The 25,633-nt window shown below is 46.7% G+C and overlaps 1 protein-coding gene across 1 annotated transcript; it reads right to left on the bottom strand.

Annotated features, from left to right (window-relative positions):
* Nucleotides 1-4,303: 4,303 nt before the first annotated feature.
* DLL1 (delta like canonical Notch ligand 1) lies at nt 4,304-19,204 on the bottom strand. Its single transcript, XM_081906847.1, has 11 exons — nt 18,261-19,204; nt 17,232-17,564; nt 16,017-16,077; nt 15,453-15,710; nt 11,515-11,575; nt 10,534-10,664; nt 10,187-10,356; nt 9,850-10,066; nt 6,197-6,989; nt 5,957-6,071; nt 4,304-5,019 (listed from the first exon to the last, which is right to left on the bottom strand). Exons 1-11 carry the CDS (start codon nt 18,318-18,320, stop codon nt 5,014-5,016), a joined length of 2,205 nt encoding a protein of 734 aa, XP_081762973.1. The 5' UTR covers nt 18,321-19,204; the 3' UTR covers nt 4,304-5,013.
* Between the last annotated feature and the right edge of the window lie 6,429 nt (nt 19,205-25,633).

Here is a 25,633-nt window from a genome sequence, read left to right as displayed (position 1 = left end):
TGACAGCAACAGTTCAACAAAGCAGAGTATTGTATTTCTCAAGAGGAAATGTCAAAAGAACTTTATCATCAGGCAGATTGATAACCTAGATAAATATGCCCGGCTCTGGATGCTCAGAAATGCCATTCTAGAAGATAACACTTCCTGGAATCAATTCAAAAGCAACCCTGGGCAGTGTTACACAAATCCTAACTTGTTGATATCTAAGGTTACGTTGCTTTTTTCTTTCATCCAAGCACAAAAGCAGGGGAAGTGAGATCTAAACCAACATCAACAGATTAAATAGTCACACTCCCAACACAGAGTGAAGCATGTGTGAACCTATTTCAGTCACTGGACTCATTCAAGTGCACTTCACTCCATGCTCAACTGTGGTCACTTGCTTCTTATTGCTGTTGACATGCAAGATGTTCAACACTGAGAACAACACTAGAAATATATCCTCAGCTACAGCTACTTTGTGTATTTTGGTTGCATATTAATCAGTCTAATCTGGATATCTTTTGTGTTGGCAAGAATGCATCAGTACCCTCGTTACTGAGGATCTGATATTTTTGTTATTGAAAACTAAGGTTGTAAGACTGCACACTTCCATGGAAGTAAATTCCATTGAACTCAGTTGTTCATATTTCTGAATGTACAGGATTGCACTGTCAACTGTTGCACAACAGCAGCACATAATTTTCTGCGTTCATGCACCATGGTATTGAGGTACGTTAGGTGGTTATTTTATCATTATTATTCAGAAAAAGAGAGAGAGCTTAAAGATAGTTATTGTGTGTCCTCAAACAGAATTAAACCTTTGTCTCTTTTGGTGAAAGAATTATTGTTGTTGTTTAGTCATTTAGTCGTGTCCGACTCTTCGTGACCCCATGGACCAGAGCGCGCCAGACACTTCTTTCTTCCACTGCCTCCCGCAGTTTGGTCAAACTCATGCTGGTAGCTTCGAGAACACTATCCAACCATCTTGTCCTCTGTCGTCCCCTTCTCCTTGTGCCCTGCATCTTTCCTAACATCAGGGTCTTTTCCAGGGAGTCTTCTCTTCTCATGAGGTAGCCAGAGTATTGGAGCCTCAGCTTCACGATCTGTCCTTCTAGTGAGCACTCAGGGTTGATTTCCTTAAGAATGGATAGGTTAGATCTTCTTGCAGTCCATGGGACTCTCAAGTCTCCTCCAGCACCATAATTCAAAAGCATCAATTCTTTGGTGATCAGCCTTCTTTATGGTCCAGCTTTCACTTCCATACATCACTACTGGGAAAACCATGGCTTTTACTATATGGACCTTTGTTGGCAAGGTGATGTCTCTACTTTTTAAGATGCTGTGAAAGAATAGTTTGATGCTAACTTTATTTTCTTCCTATCAGTTGTTCTGCTCACATATACAAGCCAGTTCCTGGATTCCATCACTTTGTCACATTCTAATGGGGCACAGACAGAGCTTGCCCAAAGCTTATCACACTCATCAGTCATGTTTATTTCATCAAAACCAAAGGTCATCACAAAAATGCCACATGCCAAAGGTAGACAAGACCTGGGTAATAATTAAAAGTAGACTACACTGGGGCTGAATTCACTTCTCATATGCTTTTTCTGACACCCAAGACCTTTCAAGGGAAATACCCTCACACAATCAAACCTGTTAACATTTTTGTGCGAGGTTTGCCCATCTCCAGTGTGACTGGCCAAACTGTGACACAGGCAAGAGACCGTGCCTGTCTGAAGGTTACATAGGGTGGGTGGGTGAAACATAAAACTGGGAACCTTCCCAAATACAGCAGAAATACTTTAAAAATGTTTCTCCAAAGGAGATTAAATATTCAGAGGTGAGTGCCCAGGGGTTCAGTCCAATACTTTACATGCTTGCTCAGAGTTCCATTGTTTTCATTGCCTTAGAGTGCAGTTTGGCAGTTACACAGTTACTCTTTAAGACTAATGGGATTTAAAAGAAGTCTGATTGTATGGAAGCTTTTCACTGTAATCCAGCATTTCTTGAACTTGGCTGCAAGGTATGCCGCTAAGCAGAGGAAGTAGGCAACCAGGTGCAATGCTAACAAAAAATCTGGACCACTTGAAATGGCTTTCATTTTTGCCTGGATGAAGGCCTTTATGTACAGCCATCAGCCAACTTCTTTCCAAGTGCACATGGACCTGTTTCCATGCACGCAACACAAGCAGCAAATTTGGATTGCTTAAAACATGTCTTTCCCCTCACAGAAAAAGGTCTACCAACAGAGCCCAGATATGTGCAATTTCAGACCCAAGAAAGCCATGTGGATTTGGGAAGCTTTACAAAGGGTGCACAGCTCATAAAGAGGAGATCATTTAAGCTGGATGCCCAAGGACTCAGCCCCGGCATCAATGCTGAACTTCAGGACGCTGCACTGAAATATAAACCATTGTTTTGTGATAACTCTGAGCTTGTGCAAAATGTGGTTTGCCCCTGTCATCACACATCAGGGATGAGGTGTCAGAGATACCAAACAAGCTTGCTTCAGCATCTGCTTCCCCCATTAGAAACCAAGTGATTGAGAGGGATAAACCTTTTTCAGCAATGGAGTCCATCCACCCATGAACAGGTCCTGTAAATTACAGTGGCCCTAGCATGAGACTGGCACTCAATGAACTGCATCTTTATCGTTGCCACCAGAGTTTAGTAAGTTTTTTTCATCGCTACTGATGGAATGACAATGCTCCATGTTCAAACAGTGAACTTTCACTTACCGCAGCTAACTGTGGGAGAGTCCCAGCTGAGCATGCAGTTTTGCTCCATGGCACTTCATGATCTTCAATATCTACTATAAATGCATGACATTGCTGTAAATGGACTTGGTCCGTATGTCCATCTAGCCCAGCTGGGTGGCAGTGGCTATCCAGAGTCTCAGCCAGGACTATTTTCCAGAGCTATTACCCAAGATCTTTTAAGACCTGGTATTTGCCATAGCTGGGTTTCATGCATCTCCCTCCACCAATTTGCTTTCATGTCAATAAGAGTCATGCTTGGGGAATTCAACCTTTGTGAATTCTGATACAAACTGCCCCAATCACTATCTCCCAGACTAAATGTGTGAATCAGAAAACATTGTTATTCCTTGGAGTGAACACTTCTCCAAATTCTGTAATAAGGTCCTCAGCATATTTAATAATAAAATACATTTAAAAACATAGGAAGCTGCATTAGACCATTGGGTCAATCTTGATCAACATTATCTAAACTGACTGGCAGTGGATCTCTAGGGCAGAGCTTTCCAAACTTTTCATTTTGATGACACACTTTTCAGACATGCATCATTTCGCGACACAGTAATTCAGTTTTGTGGGAATGTTGTGGATAGTAGGAGAGGATATGTTGACTAAATATTATCCTTCCTCACTCATGCTAGTGAGCTTGTTGTAGAGCACATTCCTTTGCACATTGCTGGAAGCAAGTTAACAGTTCGTTAGAATCCTTTAAATTAAGCAATCCAGTATGGCTTGTCGAGTCTGGATTGTTCCTGGTAAAATTCCCCTTTATTTCCCTCTTATAATAATAGTAACACGGCAGTTTTCTTTAAAAGTAAGAGTAAAGATGACTTACATTCAGTTCACAGTAGTTTCCTGAAGGCAGGCTTTAGTTTATAGTTGCAGTTACATTTATAGAGATACAAAGTGTCTGTAGGGATGAGCCATGGGCTGCTGGCTAAGAGCCAGCAGAGAGCAAAAGGCAAAATGGAGAGAAGGGCATCAAGAAAGTATCAAGAGGAAGATGGCTGCATGACTGGCCCTTTTATAGGGTCTACGCCAGGGTCACGCCCCTCTACCTGGTCACACACAGGGGAAGGATGCTCCAGACCAGGTGTGACAGGAAGTCCCCTGTGAGTCCACTCTGGGCAAACAGGAAATGTTGTATTTGACTTCTTCAGTGATGTTACATCCTACAAGTTTTACTAGCAAACCAGAGGTTAAACTAGCCCTTTCCGGGAGGAGTGCTGCAAGCATTCATACAACTACACACACTGAAGCTGACACACCGATGTGTCCCAACAGAGTTTGGAAAGTTCTGCTCTAGGCTCTCTCCCAGCCCTACCTGGAGCTGCCAGGGATTTAACCTGGCATGTTCTGCATGCAAGAAAGGTGCTCTGTCACTGAGCTATGACCTGAGAGCTGCATACATTGAGTCCAAAGCCATGCAACTCTGATATGGAGCAAAAAATGGACTCATCTCTCCGTCCGTCTACCTTCAGATGACGATGATGATGAATAATAGAATTTGGTCCAACAGTGTTATGTTTTAAAAAAACCAAACCCACAAATGTTACTTTGGATATCATTAATAATATTTATTTTGGAAAAATAGTTTAAAAATGAATTTCTTCATTAACCAAAAAAAAACAGTAAAAAAAACCTCAAATAACATTTTGCACAATATTCCATAAATACATTATATACAAAAAATATAGTCACATAGACCCGAAGTGCCTTTGTACATATTTACCAAAAAAATTAAATTATAAAAAAGAAACGTCACAAAATACTCAAGCTTTACAAATATCCTGAAAATATTTTTTTTACAGTTTTAAAAAAAATAGCACACTTTTCCCCCACCTAGTAAAAACACATTTTAGTATAAAAAGGACAATAAAGGCAGTGTTTGTATCTCTAATTCAAGAAACGACTGGCTCATAAGAATCCAAAATATACACTTCAGGCAGTGCATGCTTCTTATGTAGGAATTAAGTCCGTTCATTTAAATATATATAGGAAAAAAAAGCAACTGACCATAGTGCAATGATAAATAGTCATAAAAGGCAGTGCAACAGGTATCTTTGAACACAGACCCTGGCCTAGTGTCCACCATGTATTATTTGCAGTCACTTTTGCTAACTTCAGTAGAGAACCAGCTCAGCCTGAATTTAGTTTCTCAGCAGCAGTCAGTGAAGGAATCTCTCTCCCTTTCTTGTTCAGCAGCATTCATTGGGGCATATCACCTTTGAAAATTGTTCCAAAACAACAATCTTGCCATATCGTCTTTCCTTTACACCTGCGTAAAGTTGGAGGGAGAGAAAGCAAGAGTGAATTGATGAAGGTATAAAAGAACAGACACAAGACCTCCCAGTACTATGCCAGATATAGAAAACAGGCGCTTGTCTGGTCACCTGCACTAAGCAAGCATCTCTTCCAGACAATTAATTTTATGGAAGTTGGTTCTTCCCTTCATGCCTCCAATAAGTACAAGTGGTTTAGCAGTATTTGTGTAGACTAAGCACTTAAGTGGAATTATTTGCAAGGCTGATGAATCTATCAGGCAAGAAGGAAGACTGGGAACAACAATTTGCATACAATCTTATACATTCTCAGAAGCAGATGCCTTGTAGGGTCCCCCCTTGAATCACAGCCCACCAGATGCCTTTCTCTTTAAGGACACATTTGTGATTTCGTACTACTAAAGTACCTAACCTAGTAACTGATGGAATCCACTGGAATCGGTAGGAGGCTTTTCGATAGCAATGGATACATACACAACCTATGGGGCAGTTTCCTTAGAACACAGAAAGCTGCCATTAGTCCATCCATGTCTACACAATAACAGGCTTACCGGCCCTACCTAAAGATTTTGCGGACTGAACCTGGGACCTTCTACATGCAAACCATGTTCTGTACCACCGAGCATAGTTTTATAGGCATCTACTCTGGAATTGCCCTACTTACTTTCCACCGGACTACTCCTATGTACTAAACCTATTAATTCCTCTTCAAGTCCCCAGTTGCAAAGAACAGCTTGAAGAACTGGGTTGCATCGGGAAGAGCAATAGATTGCGGGATTCAATTAAGAACAACAATGCAAAGCCAGATCCAATTTCAGCTAGTCTAAGCTAGCACAGCATTGGTAAGCGGACGGAATCTGCTGGCTGACTCTAGTGAGCTGGGAAGTTGGATAGGTAAGTTTGCCTTTTGAGCACATTAGAGAATATACCCACCTCCGTTGCTATGATGCATTCATCTTTCTCTTCTGATATGACATACACCGACTGGTACTTTGTGTCTTTCGAAGTAGAGTATACCGATTCTGGCCGTTTCCTTTCAGACAGTTCACTACAAGCCAAAAAGAAAACAGGAGACAAGGATGAGACAGCTGCTTTGGCGACCAGCTTGAATATGCCGCCTGCACTTCGTAAGGGACATGCTGAAACCACCCCCTACCACCCTCCTGAACCTACCTCTTTAGTTGTACTGCGCCTTTCTCCTCTGCCTCTGAGTCATATGTGTCGCACTTAGCTTCACATTTGCTGTGTTCCTCTTTAACAGAGTCCTCATTCTTGAGTTCATGCACCAAATTGTAATCCACTGACGGGTACCGGGCTTTGTAGCCATTTTTGTCCGCGTTATCGCTGTGGAAGTCCACTTTCTTGTTGGTGTTCTTAATCTGGGTGGCGCCAATGACGCTGATGGAAATGTCCTTCTCTCGCTGGCAATTGGCCAGGTTGTTCATGGTCTCCGTCTCGCTTCTACACGGGTCGGGCTGCTGTTGCCTCTTCTGCATTTTGAGCCGGAAGCAGACAACCACAGTGGCGCAGCCCAGCAGCAACATCAGGACCAGGATAATCCCGGCGCATACTGCAATCCAAGGGAACTGCGAACTCTGCCCCTCGGTGTACTTCTCGGTAATGTCAACCGTCACTGCCCCCGGAGGCTGTTCGGGGAGCAAAAACTGGCAGTTCAGCCCCCCATAACCACGAGCGCACTCGCACACGTAGCGGTTGTTCCTCTCGTGGCAAGTAGCCCCGTTGTGGCAAGGACTGTGTTCGCACTTGCTGACGGGCGTGCTGCAGTTCTTCCCGCTGTAACCAGGAGGGCAGGTGCAAGAATAATCATTAACCCCATCTTGACAGGTCCCACCATTCAAGCATGGAAAGGAAGCACAATCGTCCACATTATTGTCACAGTGTCTTCCGGTGAAGCCAGCTGGACATTGGCATATATAGGAATTCCCCAGATCAACACACTGAGCTCCTGCAAAACATCAGAGAGAACAAATGAGATCAGTATATAGCCCAGGAGTGACCATTTATCGCATTTGCAAAATTGCCTTTTCGCCAAAGAGCACGTGTGATTTTTCTATTTTATTCTAGTAACAATCCTATGAGGTAGATCTGGCTGAGAAACAGTGACCCAAGCTTCATGGCCAAGTGGGGTCCTGACTCCAGATCTCACAGGGACAAAGACAAGCCTCTTATCCATTAGACAATGCATCTTTTCAGTTCCCAGTCCACAGCATCCTTTAAACCTTTAAGCATCCTGTCAGACCAATGGCTCGTCCACACTTTTGCCCGATCTGCATTTGGATCATATTGTGTACCAATTAATTTCCCTGGGCCCAAGAGCCTTTCACATTGTTCCGAGGATGTACTTTGTGAAAATCCGATCTTCTCCACTGAAATGAAACTCGGTTTATGCAAAATCTCTTTGGTTTTTCCATGCATGCTGCAAGATCCAATTCAATGGGTAAGATTGGATTTTTGAGAGGCACAGCCATGGCACAATGAGAATAGCTTCCAGTCCCATTGGAATTAAATGGTACACAATATGATCAAAATGCAAGAGAAAGTATGGATAATCCCTGAAGTTATGCAGTATTCACAGCCTCACAGCATACTGCTTCATTGTGTAGGAAAGCAAGTGAAACATAGCCCAAAGAGATGAGCCTTTGTAACGGTAGAAAACGCAGGGGAAGCCCAGTACAATCAAATGTCTTATTACAGGGCTTACTTTCAGCTACAGGATTGCAGCTTCACTCTGACACACGCAGTTGGCAGGCTGCCTTCAAGGCATGATGAAACATATTGCCCACTGAGATCCATCAGAACTGAGGCTTTAAAAGGAACTTGTAAAAATAACTTGTAAAAAAAAAAAAAGATCCACAGGCCTTTAAGGTGTACCCTGTTATCAGCCAGTTTTATGGTTCTTACTAGAAACAGTTTTGAATCATTTACAATGGGGTGGGGAAACCTCAGGCCTAGGGGTCATATGCAGCTCTCTGGGCCTCACTTTGCAGCCCTGGGGACTCTACCCAGGCCATGTCCTCTAGGCTGCAGCCTCCCTGGTCCTGCTCCACATCTTTCTCTTATGGTTTTACCTGGCTGGAATGTGTCCTTTTGCTTGCCTGGGTGGAGGATGGAGAGTGGTATGTGTCTGGCCACACCTGCTTCAGCCACTTCCATTACTGGAAGTTGCCCCCAAGGGAATGTGGTCCCAAGGCTGGAAAAGCTCCCACCAGCCACCAGCCCCCCATTTTATCATGACTACTTCTTGATGAGATGTGTCTAGGATTCTAGTGGGCATTTTGTATTTGGTTGGTTATGTGATTTTATTGCTTAGGAGCTGCTCTGGGGGTCTACAGAAAGGCAAGATAAGGATTTGGAAAACAAATAAATGAAATGGTTTTGCGGTCGCCATACTTCACTGCTCCAGCATTTCAAAGGAGTGTGTTCTACATAGAAAACAAATGTCCAAATCTGGTGACCCAATTCTTAAACACACAGAGGAGGACATATAGTGAGGGTATCAAGCTGGTCCAGATCATTTCTTAAAAACTGAACCACAACAGAATCTGAAGCATAAGCATAACCTTACTTACTAAACTCAAGACAAAAGTGCAATTAAAAAGAACAATCAGAGAATAGGAAGTAGTCCGTCTGATGCCAATTCGCTCAGCTGAAAAGCAGAAGATCAAACTGGTTCTGCTCTCTGCACTCATTGCTTAAGACCATATGACAGGAACAATTTGGGAAGAGCAACAGGCATGGACAGGGGGATTCCTTCTAAGTCTTTGGGTCTGTTTAGACATTTAGCAGAAAGAGCCAAGCAGCCATTTCCTAGACTGCACTACTTCAAACTACTTTGGGGCAGGGGCGGGGAGCAGAAGAGAAGAGTTCTCATGGGTGTGAATACTTCCTCATATTTAAAAGTTAAAAGCCTGCCTGTACACCACAGAGAGGGGGGGGGGCAGGAGATGGCTCTCTTTCCTGGCATGCTAGGTTTTCCTTGTTTAAGGAGCATCATTTGGGAGAATGAACTTTCAAGCATGCAACCTTCCAGCCACAGGCCGAGGAACGATTTATTCAACTGAAAAGGGAAAACTGACACTGTTGAAAAACACAGCATTTATACTAGGCAAGACAGATGCGCAGAACAATCCTTTGTGTGTCTAAGAGTTACTGACTTCAATGGGAATTACTCCCAAGTAAACATGCGTAAGACTGCAACGTTTTGAAGTTACACCAAAAGAGTCTTGCTGAGTCAAGCTAGTGGACAACCATACGCGGGGGGCAGGGGGGGCAAGCAGCAAAGCACCATTTTGCTGTGGGTCCTATTTATTCTCTGTCTTTCATTTTCAGGGTTCCAGTTATAAACCACTTTGAGCACTTCAGGATAGCCATCGCAAAAACTCTATCCAAAACTAAATGCCCCCTTCAAAAGATGTCAAGCCAATATTCACCCACTGTGAATTTTTAGAAAGATGCTGCTAAGTTTGTGGGTTTTTTCCCCCTGACTTGGGAGAATCCAACCCAAGGCCACAGCACACTTCAGAGAAAGCCCCACTTGAACAATTTGGGCCTTCCTTCTGAATAAGCATGCATAAGCTGCATACACCTCTCGTGACACTACTTGACTTGGATTAGATCTTACTCTTCCCTCTGCTAAAATGGGAATTCACATCATGGGGCATTAAGTGAACCTCAATGGGAAGTTCATTCACTTCCCCTGAAAGTTGCACAAACTTAAATGGGAAGTTCATTCAACTTTTCATTGATGGTCATGGCAAAATGCTCATTAGTCTTGAACGGATCGGTCAAAGACTGGTTTAGCTTACCATTAGCACAGGGACTGGAGCTGCAATAGTCAATTTTCTTTTCACAGTTAAATCCAGAGTAACCCACTGGGCAACGGCAGCTGTATCCACCTTCCGGGTTGTCTGTGCACCGCCCTCCATTGAAGCACGGACCATCAGCACAAGTCATTGCTCCCAACTCACAGTTTTTACCATAGAAGCCAGGTGGACAGGTACAAGAATAGCTGTTCTCAAGATCCTGTTGCAAAGAAGAGTGTGGTGTTTAGAAGCCTATATTGCATACTGAGATTACCGTAAGCATCTCTTAAAACTACTTTTCTTTAAAAATAAATAAATAAATAACATTTTAGAAACTTACGGTACAGCTCCCTCCATTCTTGCAAGGATTGGCATCACATTCATTGATTTCAATCTCACAGTTGGCTCCGGTGTAGCCAGGACGGCAAGAACAGGTGTAGCTCCCTTGGCCAGTGTTGGTACAAGTGGCACCATTCTTGCAAGGCTTGTGGTGAGTACAGTAATTGAGATCTACAGAAGATTAAAAACAAGAGGCATGTCTGTAAGGACACACATGGTTTCGCAAGGACATTACACAGCTTCCAGAAGCAACTCCGCTGTAAGTTATTCCCAGGTAAGCATGCATAGGATTGCAGTCTTAGTTCAAGGGGGATCAAGTCATGTTACTATGAAAGGTGAAGAACTTACCCTGGTTACAAAAGAGGCCGCCCCAGCCTTCCTGACAGTTGCACTGCCACGGCTGTTGACAGGTACCATGAAGGCAACCTGGGTACCGGATGCACTCGTCACAGTAGCGCCCCTGCCAACCAACTCGGCATCTATTTTAAAAAAATCAAAAATACCAGACTATCAGTACAGGAAATCCTACCACAAACTGCAAACCCATTGAAACTAAAAACAAAAACAGAAAACCCCAGGGGGGAAAACTTCCTTAACAATCAAGGAAGACATATTCCTAAACTATTAATAGATGCTTCTTTCGCAGCCTGAATACAGAATTTTCCATTCCATTCAAGCTCTTTGATTTGAATGGAACTCATTTCGGAGCGTAAAGTGCTTAAGATGGTGGCCTTGGTTTATTATTGATCACACGTCCGCCCTTCCTCCAAGACGCTCTGAGCAGTATGCATGGGATGATCCCATTTGATCCCACCAACCCTGTATCCTGAGAGATCTCCTAAGGCCAACTACTTTCGTAATTTAGAAGAAATTTAGACCCAGGTCTTTTCCTAAATACAACACTCAATCTCCTATTCTACGCCAGCTCTCCACTAGATTTGGTTACTGGAATTGCAACACTCCATTGCCTCATTATTGCAGCTATCATTTAAGCTATTGTAATTTTTGCCTGGGCTTCAAAAGGTCGCCAAATTTGAACTCATTATGGCTAAAATCCTATGCACTCCTGCTAGGAAGTGAGCCTCATCCGAACACTTCATTTCCTAGTGAAAGCTGAACAAGACAGAGATGTAAGCCGAGACTTGGGGGGGGGGGACGTTTCAATTTCTGGATTAATACTTTGACTTCATATTATTGGGACATCTCACCCAACCATCGGGCAAAACTTCTAAGGCATTTCATGTCATCTATTTGGGATTCTCAGATCGAATCTGCAGGCAGCAGGGCTGGGATGGGAGGGGCAGAGGAAGAAGAGCTCCGAAAACTTACTTGCATTCCCCAGGCTTGTCGCAAAATCCATGCTGCTCATCACATCCAGGCAAGCAAATTGCTGAAAAACACAAAGGAGCAGAAATGTACAGATAAGCCTTTTTTGGGGGGGAGGAGTGTGGAGTGAGTCAAACTCCTTTCACTGAGTTGGTAACAGCAGCTGAATTCAACTCTGGCGTATTGATCTTGCTTAATAACTGGGTCCTTTACTTATCACCAGGGATGAACATTCCCCTTAATACAGTTGCCCATGGACAAAAGAGACCTCACAATTGCTCCCATCCGCCTTTTCTTCCCGGCAAGGGTCAGAAGTCCTCTCCCTCCACCCCCCACCCCGCCAGTCTATGCACACAGCTCCTCCTCTTGCTGTCCTCAGAGTGTGTGTGTGTATGTGTGTGAGTGAGAGAGAGAGAGAGAGAGCAGATAAGGGTGGACAGCTGGTGTGCAGGGTGCCAGCCAGGACAGCTGCTCTATTGTCTATTCTCTCCCAGCAGCTGCCCCACTGCAACAATACCCCCAACCTCCTGCGGCCAATCAGGGCCAAGATGTGCTTCCCAAACAGCCTATCCCTGCCCAGATCTAATCTATGGCACGCGCAGTGATTTTTCTTCTTATTCAAATAAATAAGTCCAAAGTTCTTTCACACACCCAGAAAGGGAGGCGGGAGTGAAGAGGCCTAGGGAGCGCGCGCGCACACACACACACACACACACACACACACACAGCAATGGCAAAGAAGTAAGCAGGCCAGCAGGAGGGAAGACTTCTGCTCATTACTTTGCCTGGTTATGGAACTCATTAAGCAGGCACTGCAAGTTTTAATTCAACAAAGCAAGCCAGAGACAATGACGAGCCCCTGAGAAGGAGAAACAGAAGACGAGGAAAAGCTGGGCCGATAATCAGATTGTCTCAAAAAAAGTGAACTGAATGGGCAGCAGGAGTGGGGGTGGGGAGGGCAAGCAGGCCTATGAAGAAAGCCTGCAGTTTGTTTATTTATTTCCTCTGCTTCTAGGGTGACATCACCCCCATTGGTCAAAGAAAAAAGGTGGCATGTATTCTAACTCGCTCCTCAAACTCAGCTTATTAAAAAGAAAAAGAAGGACGGAGACACAGTCAGTCTACACCAGTAATACAAAGGGGCTTCAGAAGGCAACACCAACTGAGGAGTCAAAGGGAATATTTTCCTAAAGCCATTTTATTCTGCGCTCCTCCACGTCTAATGCAAAAGGAGGAGGCAAGAAGACTAAGTGTTATGATGGGAAACACAAGCCCTCTGTTTGCTGCATTGGCTCAGAATTCTGCCCACCCTCTCTGCACAGATACTGAGCCTGGGCAGTGTCAATCCATTCAACAGTGTTTTCTTTTTTTAAAAAAGCACACACATACAAACAGCGGCAATTACATTGGACACATCTTATCACAATGGCAAGGATCCAACGTACTACTTTAGACACACCCAAGGGCTTGGGGCATGCCCAGTGGCCTTTGTAAGCTTTTGTTTTCTTTGGAATAGCACACAGCCATACCATATCACACTCTGCTTTGGGAAGTTCCCTCAGGTGGCATGGTGGAGTGCCAAACCCATTGGAACATGTGGAGCTTGTGGGTTCAACTCTCAGACCCTGGTTTGTTGATGTTTTGGTACAGCTCCAGACCATTTGTTGGTGTTATTGCCAACCCTGGCTCACTAGGTTTGGACAAGGACATTCAATTTTTTTCTTGCCAGGCTATAAAATGTAGCCGCATGCCTCCAAACTCCCATGGGGATCCATGGAAGGGCGAGGGGAGAACAGTCCTCCTACCACCAATGAACGATAATCCTGAAATTCCCACTTTTTAAAAAAATTTAGAAAAAGATTATAACATTTGTAGATCCCAAGAAAGGAGACAATATGTGCAGACACTTCTCATTTTTGATGAGCACCTGGCCTGCCCACTGCCTTTTAGTGCTCCACCCCAGGAAAATACACCATTCCTATGGACACCCATGTTTCCTCCACTATCATTGCTGCTATCAATGACATTACCAGAACTGAAACTAAGAACTCAAAAACTAAATAAGACCTTAAATAAACAACCATATGGGATGCAATTCAGATGTCACTGAAGTCAAGGAAAGAATGTGGGGGTTTGCATTTTAGTGTGGGGGTTGCATTTTCTGGCACCTTCGAGTCAACCAACTTCAACACTTCCCTTGAATTTCTCTCTGTGTGTGTGTGTGTGTGTGTGTGTGTGTGTGTGTGCAGTGTGTTTGTTCTTTACTCCTCCCACAATTATGCTGGCCTGATCTTTGAAAGAGGGGGATAGTCTTTAACAACTTTAAAATGCCAAGTGCAGAAATGCAGCTGTCAATCAGCAGAATGGCTTTTAGAAATGTTTCAATGTGTGTCCTTGATTTTCATCTTTGTTTTGTGTACTAACCTTGGACCCTCCAGGTGTTTGAGGACCTCTGGTTTGAAGCTGGGGTGGGGAGAGGCAGAGGTTCCCCACCCCTTTTAGAGAATGTTGGCATTCTGAGTTGGAAATGTCAATGCAAAATTAGCATACTGACTCTAGCACTTAATGCCACCATGAGCCTTATCTCTTATGCAATAATAGGGAAAGTCCTCCCTCTGCTAATAAAACAAGAAGTTGTGGCTGAAAAAAGGGGGGAAACTTATTGGGCTGCTAAATAGCGATTAAACTATTTGACTACATTCGGTTCATAGGTTTGCTATGCAATGTGCATGCCAAATAACTAAGAGGGGATTCGCTATATTAGACTTGACACTATTGATTAACAATCATGTTATGTCACACAGGGCAAGAACTTGGTGAAGCTGTATGCATTTTAATGTGCATTACAAGCAATTCTATGCATATTTACTCAGAAGTAAGTGTCTCTGTGTTCAATGGTCCTTTACTCTCTGGCAAATGTGTTTGGGACTGCAGCCTAATCTACTGTATGTATAGAATGTGTTTACTGTTTACGTTAGTGGATGCTCTTAATTTTTTTGGAATTTGGAAAATGTTTAAAGAAAGAAAAAGAACTAAAAGTTGAGAATGTGTTGCAGGCACTGCCATAAATTCTGTAAATTAACAGTAAGTCTAATACCCTACAGTAGGAAAAGGCAGCATGTCACATTTATTGGTATATTTGTTCAGAAAAGCCCTTGCTGCAAAATTGCCAATTCAGATACATGCAGTTGTTTTGATGCTCACAGTCAATAGATAAGACAGACTGCAGGAATTTTGTAGAAATGTGTATGTTTTAATGTGTACTATAATGCTATTAGCCCAATTGGTAACATAATACTATGTTAGTCAGACACACTGGTTGCCACTGTTCACCTACCATTAAGGTGGCGTTAGGAATTCTGTATCTGCTAGGCCTGGGGTTGGGAATAAAATGCTCTAAATATTTGTCCAAACCTTCTATGTGGCTCCCATAATTATTTTGCTGATTTGCCTTGAAGGTGATGTTTACTTTAGGTCAGGTTCCTGAATTCTTCACCTTTGGATTTTCGTTGGCAATTTATAAGGATCCAATCCAGCCACTGTCAAGCACTTTCAAATTCCACTGATTTCAGTGGGACAGCCAAGCACCTGTTTTACTCTCCCAATAAAAGTCATGCAAATCCAAAGTGTTGGCTGCATCATGTCCATAACTTTGCTGACAGGAAGTCTCCTAATGCCTTGCACCTTCTTCTTTCTCTAGGAGCTCATCATTTTTTTGTAATTCTAATATATTATATTTTATCCTTATTCCTTAAGGACTACAGATTCAGGATTTCATTATATCATTGTTGGTATGTGGCTTTTTTAAATTCTCCCTAGCAAGCACACTCCTTTCTGAATGGGACATGTTTGCACCAATGCATGAGTGAGGAAGAGAGAGAGAATTGGTGGCACCAAAGAACTTTAGAAAGACAAATGAGGATTTCCTTGAGGACACTCACGGTCAGTGCAGTACTGCCCCTTCCAGCCAGGATTGCAGACCTTCTCCCCACGCTCTCCACAAGTGAAGTGGCCAAAGGCATCATCCCTGGGGCGGCAGAAGACAGAACAGCCCTCTCCGTAGTAGTGCTCATCACACACAAAACGGTAGGAATACTTGAGGTCAGTGCGGCCACTGCTGTGCAGGTCCTGGGACCATTCTTCTCCAACAGTCAAATGTCTCTGCGTAGCCAGGCGGCTAATGAGGCGTTCTGGATTCTCTGCAAAACAGAAGGCAGGGGGTGGGGGAGGAGAGAGAGAGAAGAGGAATGCAGTTAAATAAATTGAAAGCTTAAGATTACACTGGAAATTCAGGAAGGAGTGAGAATTTTTTAAGCAGGTATGGAAAAGCTATAGGTTGCCACTGATCCTGAACCCAGGTAGAATTGTCCCACTGACTCCAATGGGACTTCGTTAGAAATAAGTGGCTGCTATTGGGACTGGAAAAGTTCACTAACTGGAAAAGCAGGCATATCATGGACCCATAAAGCAGCAGCCCTGAGTGGAACTTGGAAAAAGCCATTTACCTGTGTTGAGATCATCAGGGGAGTCTGTGTGCAGCGCTTCAATGATGAGAGAGAAAGTGCCCTGGAAAATAAGATTTTTAAAGAACACAGAGAAAACAATGAGAGCAAACATCTACAGTCAGCAGAAATAATATGGTCACAGGAGGGGCAGGAATATGTGTGCCCAGCCAGCGTGACTCTCTGATCCCCTGACTCCAGCCTGTTTTCACTTTCCTCAAGGAAATGGCAGAGCTTTTTGAAAAGTTGCTTCCTGGCCTGTTTTTTCAGCCTGCTCCGCACAGGATGTGGTGTTAAAAAGGAGCAGAGAGGGGAAAGTGGGGGAGGGAGCGGGAGAAGGGGCATCACTGTCAGCCTTCACACTTTTTCTCTCCACACTGCCTGAGAGGTAATGGGCTGGAGGTGAAGATAGTGGGGTAGATGAAGCCTTTGGGAATTCCGGGCAGAAATGACAATGACATAGCCATTTCCATAATGGAAAGGCAGGGGGAATGGAGCCGCAATAAAGTATTTGCAGCCACCCCTATTCTCACCCTCCCTCCAGCTGACTGGCTGAGGCCGCTAATGAGACAAAAGCTGGCCCTGCCAACAGGATTGCGAGGTCAGAACTGCTCTCTCTGGAGCACTAATCTGGCTTCACTCCTGGCAAAGCAGGGAGTTGCAGATACATTATGACACTAATGTGCCGATTCTGGACCAAAAGGACGCAGCCTTGAAGTCAGGAGGTCGCTTTGCATTAAAAAGCATCTAGCAACCTTGGCAGCAGCAATCAGCCATTAGCTTGGCAGGAGCATAAGCAAAGATCTCAAGGAGCAAGGGCACATCGTGGGGAGTTGGGGAGAAGCCTGGATTTGTGAAGCAGACACTCTTTTGAGCTGCGCTGTTGCATCAAAGGCTACAAATAAACACACACACACAAAGCTCTCTTCCCCATTCCATCCCTGCTTCTGAATCCACAGTCCCACCCCAGTTCCCTAACCCCATCCTAGTCTTGACAAGCACTGGAAAGGTTAAAAAGCAAGTTCCCCTCAGTCTTCTGCAGCAGCCTTATCTGACCACGAGCATGCGCTCCCTAATCTGGAATCCTAAAAGTGCACTTACACACAGGGAGCGGCAATTCTAATCTGCATTTGTTCAAACAACACCAGGGGGGCGTAGTTAAAAGTGTTTTGTAAACAAGGAGACCAAAGAGTGAAGCGATGGCCCGGGTGAACTTACCGGCCAGGTGAAGCCGAAGGGGAAGCGGATGGGGTTGCTGAAGGAGGGGTCGCTGCTGGCGGCGTTGTCGGGCACGCTGAAGGAGTTGGCCCCCAGCACCGGGGTGATGGAGCTGCCGTAGGTGCAAGGCGGCTCCGGGGACACGCTGGCTTGGTAGTGCTTGAGGCAGACGCGGAAGAAGGTCTTGCAGTCGCACTGCTGCAGCCCAGGCGCCGCGCCGCCCCTGGGCACGGCGCCGCCGAAACCCTCCCGGCAGCAGTTGCGGTTGCCCAGAAGCCCCTTCTTGTTGACGAACTCCTGCAGCTTCAACTCGAACACGCCGGAGCTCCAGACCTGCAGGAGGAAGCGGGAGCGGGAGCCACCATTAGCAACTTAGGGGGGGGGGACGAGGAGGGAGCTCTTGGCCCTGGGAAATGGAGCCGCAAATTGGCGATTGGGAGGCGAGCGCCCAGAGGGGGGCGGAGCAAATTTATCAATGGAAGTTCTGCACTGATTCCAGGCGGGGGGGGGGGGGAGAGAGAGACAGCGGCTGCGTTCGCGCAACGCGCCTCCCGCAGAGCACAATGGCCAGGCCCCCCGCCGCGTCGAACGCAGCCGCCGAATTGTCAATGGCGAAGCTCCCCATTGATGGCACCTCGCGGCGCTCCGACAGGGGGCACCTGCGCGGCGGAGTTCGCGTGCCCCGAGTACCGGAGTTCCGCTAATACTGGGGCGCCAGCAAAAAGCCACCGAGGTGAACTCTCGTTCTCTCTGTGCCGCGCGCGTGTATGTGTGAACGCGAGCGCACGCGTGCAGACGGTCCTCCACTAAAGCGAGGGAGGGGGTGACAGGAACCCCCCTGGGGTGGGGGAGAGAAGGGCGACGCTTCGTTACAGATCGCCACCACCCTCCGCCCTCGGTAGCCCTTCAAGTTTCCCGGAGAGGTGCAACGCGCCAACTTCTCCTATCTACGATGCCTTGCGGGTTTCCAGAGGATTGTCAACACGACCGCACGCGCGCAGACATGCATTATATACAGCCGGTGCTTACCTGGCAGGGAAACTGAAGCACGCAAAAGACCACTAGAGTCAGCGTGGACTGGCCTCCCATTCTGAGAGGGAGTGAGTTGCCCGAGGGGAGATATTGGGGCTTCTTCCCTTGCAGTCCCTTGGGGAAAAGGCAACCGCAAAACAGCAGGGGCGTCTTGACAAGAAGATGGGTCCCGACAAACCTCTCGCTCCCTAGCCCGGCCGGAGGGGAATTAGAAGGGAGATGGGCGAGTTTCAAGTCTCTAGCTCTTTTCCCGTCGATGCGGATTTCGATACGCCCTTTGGATGACTGACAGCTCTTTGGGAGGCGATTGTTTTTAAAGATGAATTAGGCTCGAGGCGCAACTTTTACCCTCCTCTCGGCTTTTCCTCTTCCCGGCGACAGTTCTGGGCGGCTTCGTTGCGCTTCGCTCCTCTTCTCCCACCAAAGAAGAGCCACTTAATTCCCAGAGGCGGAGAAAAGGCTCCCCAAAGCAGATTAAAATAATCAACGATCTGGAAATCCCTCCGGGGACGAGAAGGAGATAATTCCCGGTGGCTTCAGGCGAAGAGGGCAAGAGGGGTTTTGCTTTGGGCTGGTGGTCTGGGGGTTTTTTTCCTCTCTTTTTTTAAAGGGGCGGCGGCGGTGGTTTGGACGGGCGTGTGTTTAAGCTTTGCAGTGGGTTGTCAAGCAGCCGCCTTCAAATCCCCCGGGTTGCTGGTCGCCACTTTCTGGCAGAGACCTGCGATCAGTCTGTTTCGTTTTCTTGAAGGAATCCAAGCCCCCGGAAAAAAGGAAGGCAAAAGAGGCTTGTCTCGTTTCAGCAGCTACTCGAGAGCAGCTGACTGGCGGCGCCCGCGTGAGAGTGTGCGCGCTTCCCGGGTCTTCCCTCTGTGGTTCTAGGTGTGGGTGATCTTTGCTTTCGCCTTGGATCTGGCAGGCTGTCGGCTTTCCCCCCCTCTCTTGTCCCCCCCTTTTTTTTTGCTCGCTCGCTTGCTCTGTAGCGCTACGGATCTGCCTGCGGTCGGGCGCCTGCCTGCCTTATATCTCGCCGGCCGCCTGCATAGCTAATGAGATGCAAATGAGCAGCCCCCCAATCTGGCGAGAGCGGCCACAAAGGAACCACTTTTCCAAGCCCTCCTCTCAATGGATCGCCAAATGGTCAGTGAGCTGTAAAATGGGCAACCCTCCGCCTCTTCCCCTCCCCTGCGGCTCTCACAAAAAAGTGAGGGGGGGTTCATTTACATTCCTGCAAATTTGGAAGCTGCAAGAATCAACCTTCTCTCCCCCCCCCCACCCTTTTCCCTTCTGCTTTCAGGGGACGGTCACACCCAGACACACACGACCGACCTCTCTTCCACTCACGTCTGAACGTTATAAGCGCAGGAGAAACTCAGGCTCCCGCAGGAAAACAAGCCGAGACTCAGAACGTCTTAAAAGGTGTAAATGTAACACGCACGTTTTTGTTTTGTTTTTTAAAGTACATTCTTGGCAACGACATCTATCCGCCGCTAAGGATATCCTTCAACCGAGGGAAGGAACCAGATCAGCGTTACGCCCGGCTGAAACCGAATACCTTGAACCTGGCACGTGGGGCCACTGTGATATTTTTGAGGGTTTATAAATGCCCCCATCTGGAGGAGGGAGGAGAGCGAGCGAGACAATCGCGGCGAGCAAAGTTGTAGTTGTGGGGTGTGTTCTTTTAAAGTTCCCTTGAACGTGGCTACCTATGTGAGAGGTGTTCTTGGGGGAGCAAACCCGGGGGGCGGGAAATAAATTTCGAGGACGCGGCAGGACCTCCTGGATGGGTTTAAGTTCCCCCAAGTATCGAGAGCACTTCGGAATCTGCGCGCTCCCTTTGCTGATCATTATGCGGCACACACCCCCGAGACTCTCATGCTCAAACAATCCGGGAAAGACCCATGTGTTAAGTTCCAGGCGGGGGAGATGCGGCGGGGGGGGGGGAGCTTGGCTGGGTAAACAGTCCTGCTTTTTAAAGACCCCAAAAGAAACACACACCCCTCCTCCCTTCCCCTGGATGAACTGCATGGAACGGCTCCACTTCCCCTAGGATGATGATGATGATGAAGAAGATCGCCATTCCTCTTTCACTCTATCTCTCTGCCTTTTTCCTCCTTGAAGCTTAGTTTTTCATTTTTTCGAAGGGGAAAAAAAGTGAGTTTGGTGTGTGTCGTTCGCGTGGCTGTCATTAAGGCAGTTTGTTATTATGTGAGGCCTGCATCAGTTGGCCCTTTGTGCTCTCAGCTGTATGGTAATGCAGGCAGCACCTGCTCCTTGCACAATACAAACGAGAGAAAGAGCTCCCCTCGGCGCACGCTACTGCCTCTACAACAATGTGCACACATTTTTAAAGAAATCCCTTCCAGCCTTCCTTCCCCTCCCTACCTAAAAAAAAAAAAACTTTATGCCAACCGTCACCTTATTATTATTTTTTACACATCCATCAGACACTGGAGCTTTTGTGTTGGTTAACACACACACACACACACACACACACGGGGGCTGCTGCCGCTGATAGAGCAAGTCTTATTAGTCTCCCTTGCTTCCTGATGGTAGAAGCGTAGGATTTGAACACACAAAGTTTGAAGGTGACTAATTTCGACTTGATGAGGAAAGGGAGGGGGCCGAGGAGACAGAGAAGGCGACTTCCCCACACACACACTCCACTCTCCCCGCCTTCCTTGGTTTGGGCCTTCTTACAAAACACCTCTGTAAACAAGCAAACAGCAAAGGCTAGCCTGGTGTGCTTCATTGGAATGCAAGGTGCAACTGTCTGTGTAAATGTCATTTGAATTGCAACAGAGCTTTTCAGGGGGCTGCTGAAGCTGGTGGGCAAGGGAGAGTATTGGGCCACAATGAGTGCCCTGTAGGTGTGGCTTGCTCATTCTTCTTTATGGCCACTTTGGAAGCGTGTTTTTGCAGGAGGAAATGTGACTTTCATTGAAGCAGATGTCTTGATCAGAAATTATTTTACCATGGAGGGAAGTGGGGGAGGGGGCACGAAAGGAGTGGGGGGGCACACACGATCCAAAACACTTCTTCAAGTTGCTGGTGAAGGTCAATTAAAAGAAAATCACTATTTGAATGTGCATTGAAGAAGATGAGTCTGTCATTCCAAGCCGTTGATGTTGCCATTAAACCTGGAGACTTCCAACTGAATATAGTAGGCCAGTATTGATTCTGCAACAGACATTGGCCCCTAAACATACAGTTCTTCCCTGCAAAGTAGCAACAGATTTGGTCCTTTCTTGCATTGATTCACACATTAGAGAGGCAGCCTGGCTCAGTGGCAGAGCACATCCTTTGCAAGCAGAAGGTCCTGGCTTTGGTCTCAGGTGTCCTGGCTGGCATGGGCCTGCTTGAGCGTCATTGTCAGCCCTGCCAGAAGATGGTACCAGACCAGACTTGGTATAAGGCAACTTTGCGGTGACCTCTTACTCTAAGCTGACTTTGCCTTTATTTAAACCCTCAACATGCTTAGTCAGCCATGTCAGGAATTCCTGCTGGAGAACTTTTCTACACCGACTGGCAGCAGGTTTCAGAAAGGGGACCTCCCAGATCCTACCTGGAGATACTAGTGAGTGAACCTGGGACCTGTATGCAGAGCAGAAGCTGAGCTACAGCCAATGTTGTCTTGCTAGATCAGACAACAGCCGTCCAGTGCAGCATTCCAAGAGATGCCTTCTGGAAATTCACAAGAAGTCATTGAGGGAGATAACGCAGAGAGAGATTTCACCTTTCATACCCTTCCAAGAGATTCTTCCTTCCTTCTTCCTAGGTAGGTTTTTCCTAAGGTTCAATTCAGCTGATCTCCTTGGAATTTTAAGCCATTGATTATTGTTCTAGTGTGAGTGGATAACTGTCCCCCTTGCTAAGATACTTTAAGTGTATTTTCTCTATCTTTCTCTCCGGATTCTGGTTGCCTCATATGCTTCAGGAAAAGAAGAGCGATCCAAAGCTGACATTGGATACTGACAAAAAGGCAGACAAGAAGGAGATTGTGTGTTTTGTTGGAGATTTAAGTTGACTGAGAGGTTGGTGAGCAGATACATTTCTATCCCACTCTTTTCCCAAGGGACTTAAGGGTGACATAGGTGGGATTCCTTCCCCCTTCCCAACAACCTTAAGAGGTAGGTTAAAGGTAAAGGGACTGTCAGACTCTGGGGTTGCAGCGCTCATCTCACTTTGCTAGACAGCTCATAACAGACTCAAGGCTATTCGGCCATCTTTATATTTCAGCAGGAATTTGAACCTGGTGGTGCTGAGGTATCCCGCAAGACAAGACAAGCTAACCAACGGAGAACTAACATGAAAGGGAATACTGGTGTGAAGCATAAGCACAGCTGCTGGAGCACGAAACCTGAATGCAGTAAATAATTGAACGAGTCACACAAGGTGTGTGCGAGTTTTCACAGACACAGGCAGCAAATCCTCAGCTACAGAGACACAAAAGGCTTTTTCTTTTCTTTTTGCAGTGTATGTATTCTTAAGTGCACTAGTGGAAACAATCTCACTGAGTGCACTGGATTTTGTTTCACCATGACCTGTTTAGAACTGGCACACCTGGGCAGTTTAAGGGGAGGAGGGAGATGATGACGACATAGCATTTTGAAACAATTGCTTGAAAAACCTGCATGCTCCCATTTAAATCCAGAGTGACGTTTAGATGCATCTTTCTCCAGATGCATATTCATCACACACATTATGGTTTTATACTGTTTATTCTGGATCTGGTTGGTTTGCGCATGCGAGAGCTCCTCTCTCCTTCGGCCCAGTCCCACAAACTGGAAGAAAATTGCAGTAATGATGCTGTAGCTTTTTGCTTCCAGGAAGCTTATAGATTTCCACTTAGTTGGTCTTTAAGGTGCTACTGGAAGGAATTTTTTTTGTTTAGATTTCCAGAAGTCATTGCAGCAGTTATCTCTTGGGACAGCAACCAAGAGGAATGGACAGGTGTGGACAAGAGGACAGTAAGATGCTGTTCCATAACGCCCTGCCTTCCCCCATTCCTCTGTCCTGCACTTTCTTTGGGAACCACAAATGAGATGAAGTACAATGTGTATGTGTATATATCACCACCAGCTTGAGCTGTGTAACCAATGCATTCTCTTGCCAACTATCAGTCAGGCTGGAGTGCAATCTATTTTTTTTTTAAGACTTCTCAAGCCTCATTCCCATTCATGTCTTGCGCAAGAGAAGCTCCCCATAGTTTTTTCTAAGGCATTTGCCAACATTGTGAGGGAGGGAGGAGGGAGAGAGAAGGAGCGGGTGATGGAATTCTCCCTTTGCTGGATTTGCAGATTTAGGATCCACTGTAGATTCAGTTTGGAAAGGCGAGTGGGGGGGGGGATTTCGCTCATTTACATTCCTGTTTTGGAAGGAGTGGGAATCAAAAGTTAAACACGCGCAGGGGCTGAAACCCTTCCCTTTCCCCTGGATTCCCCCCCCCTTCCCCAAAGAACCCCCAAAGTCTCTCCGAATCTTTTTAACCACCCTCCCTTCGCTCTCAAGGATTTGTTAAACTGACGCGGCGCAGATTTCTCGATTAGGCCCGCAAAGCGGAACTGAAAGGCGTCGTAAAATCCGTCAGAATCCTGCCCAAAGCGCTTATTCTCTTCCAACTTAATTTATGCCACGCGATTCTGTATCGGGGAAATCAAGCAGAAAGTTCCTTTTCTTGACTCTCCCCTCCTCCTCCTCCTCCTCCTTCTCTCTCCCCCCCCCCCGCCCCGATTCCTTGCTTGTGTGTCCTCCCCCCCCCTTCTCTTTCAGATGCTGCTGTGCTAACGGGGAGACTGTTTAACTTAAGTGTTTCTATAGGAGGCTGTTGTAGTTTAACTCCTGCCCACCAGTAGCTGGGCCGAACAAAGGAGGGACTCGAGGTCTAACCATTCATCCTTTCTCTGCGCTTTAATTTTCATTGATTTTGAAGACAAGGGGAGCCCTCAGGGATTCGAGCTGAAGGGGGATGACACGCCTTTAGACGCGATCAACCCCCTAGCCAGCCATCTGCTCCGAACCAAATGGCGTTTTTTCACTCCCAGTTCCTGCGTGTCTCTATACTCCCCTCTCTCACACTTCCAGTCCCGGAGGGGGATTTCTCTCTCTCTCTCTCTCTCTCTCTCTCTCTCTCTCTCTCTCTCTCTCTCTCTCTCTCTCTCTCTCTCTCTCTCTCTCTCTCTCTCTCCCACCCCCCACCCAGCAAAGGCAGCTTAAGTTAGAAGTATGTTGAATGGACTTTATCCTTCATCCCCCCCCCACCCCGTCGTTTTTATTTGCGGCGCTTGGGAAGACGGCAGCAGAAAAGGCCATAAATCCTTACCTTCCTCATTAAGGCCGCGCCGCAACCCCTTTTTAAATACTTTTTGATTCCTCAGCAAATTTACTGTACAACGCCGAGCTCATTAGCCAGCGGAGGAGACATTAGCGGGAGACAAGGAGAATTTGTCCCTGCAAAAAAATAAATAATGGGATTATAAAGTGTATGGGAGGGGGGTGGGATGCGTGGGTGGGAAGCTGCGGCTCCCTGCCCTCGAAGAAGCTTCTCTGCTTTTCCTTCTCTTAGGGAAACTTTCGTTTTGGCTCGGGAGGATCTCGAAAGAGACTGCGATCCGAGGGCAGAGCGCCGTGGGTCCTTGCAACTTCCGCCAGGGCAGGACCCTAAGCAACTTGGGGGACTCCGGTGGGAAGAAAAGGCTTCCGATGGAAGCCCAGGCCTGCTGGCTGCTGGAGCAGAGCAAGGGTCCCCGTCGCGCCCTTCCCTCCCCCACAAATGCCTCGCCCCGTTTCCAGGACGTCGGTGCTAGAGACCACCCCCTTCGCATCTTGTGGCAGTGAATCCCTCGAGCTGGCTGGCTCCGGCCGGCGATCCGATAGTCAGGGGGCCAGTTCGTACATGTGCGCAATTTGGTTGCCGAATGCCTGCACTGTCTGGCTCCACCGGAACGCGCGTCAAGCGATGTGATGTCTGTCGTGGCTCAGTGTCACCTGCCAGTCTGCCCTCGGTGCCGCTTGAGTAAAAAAGGCACGAAACGAGCAGTTCTGGATCCCGCCCCCCCCCCTCCTGACGAGGGAGAAGGGATGCAGACCGAAAGGATACCTTGTGGAACCAGAACAGGTCCAGATCTCAGGGTTGCAAACTCAGGGTAAAGGCCGACGTCACCTGAGTGAGGGGGATCCTTGCCCGTTCCCCTCTCAGCATCGGGGTTCATTATAACGCTAGTCCATTCTCTGCAGCAGCAGCAGCAGCGACAGTCAGGTGGCCTAGTCAGGTGAGCACCAGGAAGATGCAGGTTCAAATCCCTATTGCTCCGTGAAACTAATTGGGCGACCCTGAGCTAGTTGTTCTCTCTCAGCCTGACACCTCCCCCCCC

This window comes from Podarcis melisellensis (genome assembly GCF_964234715.1).
Source record: "Podarcis melisellensis genome assembly, chromosome: 3".
NCBI classification, from domain to species: Eukaryota; Metazoa; Chordata; class Lepidosauria; order Squamata; family Lacertidae; genus Podarcis; species Podarcis melisellensis.
Note: the sequence above shows the minus strand (reverse complement) of the source record. Positions and strands in the feature narration are given on the sequence as shown.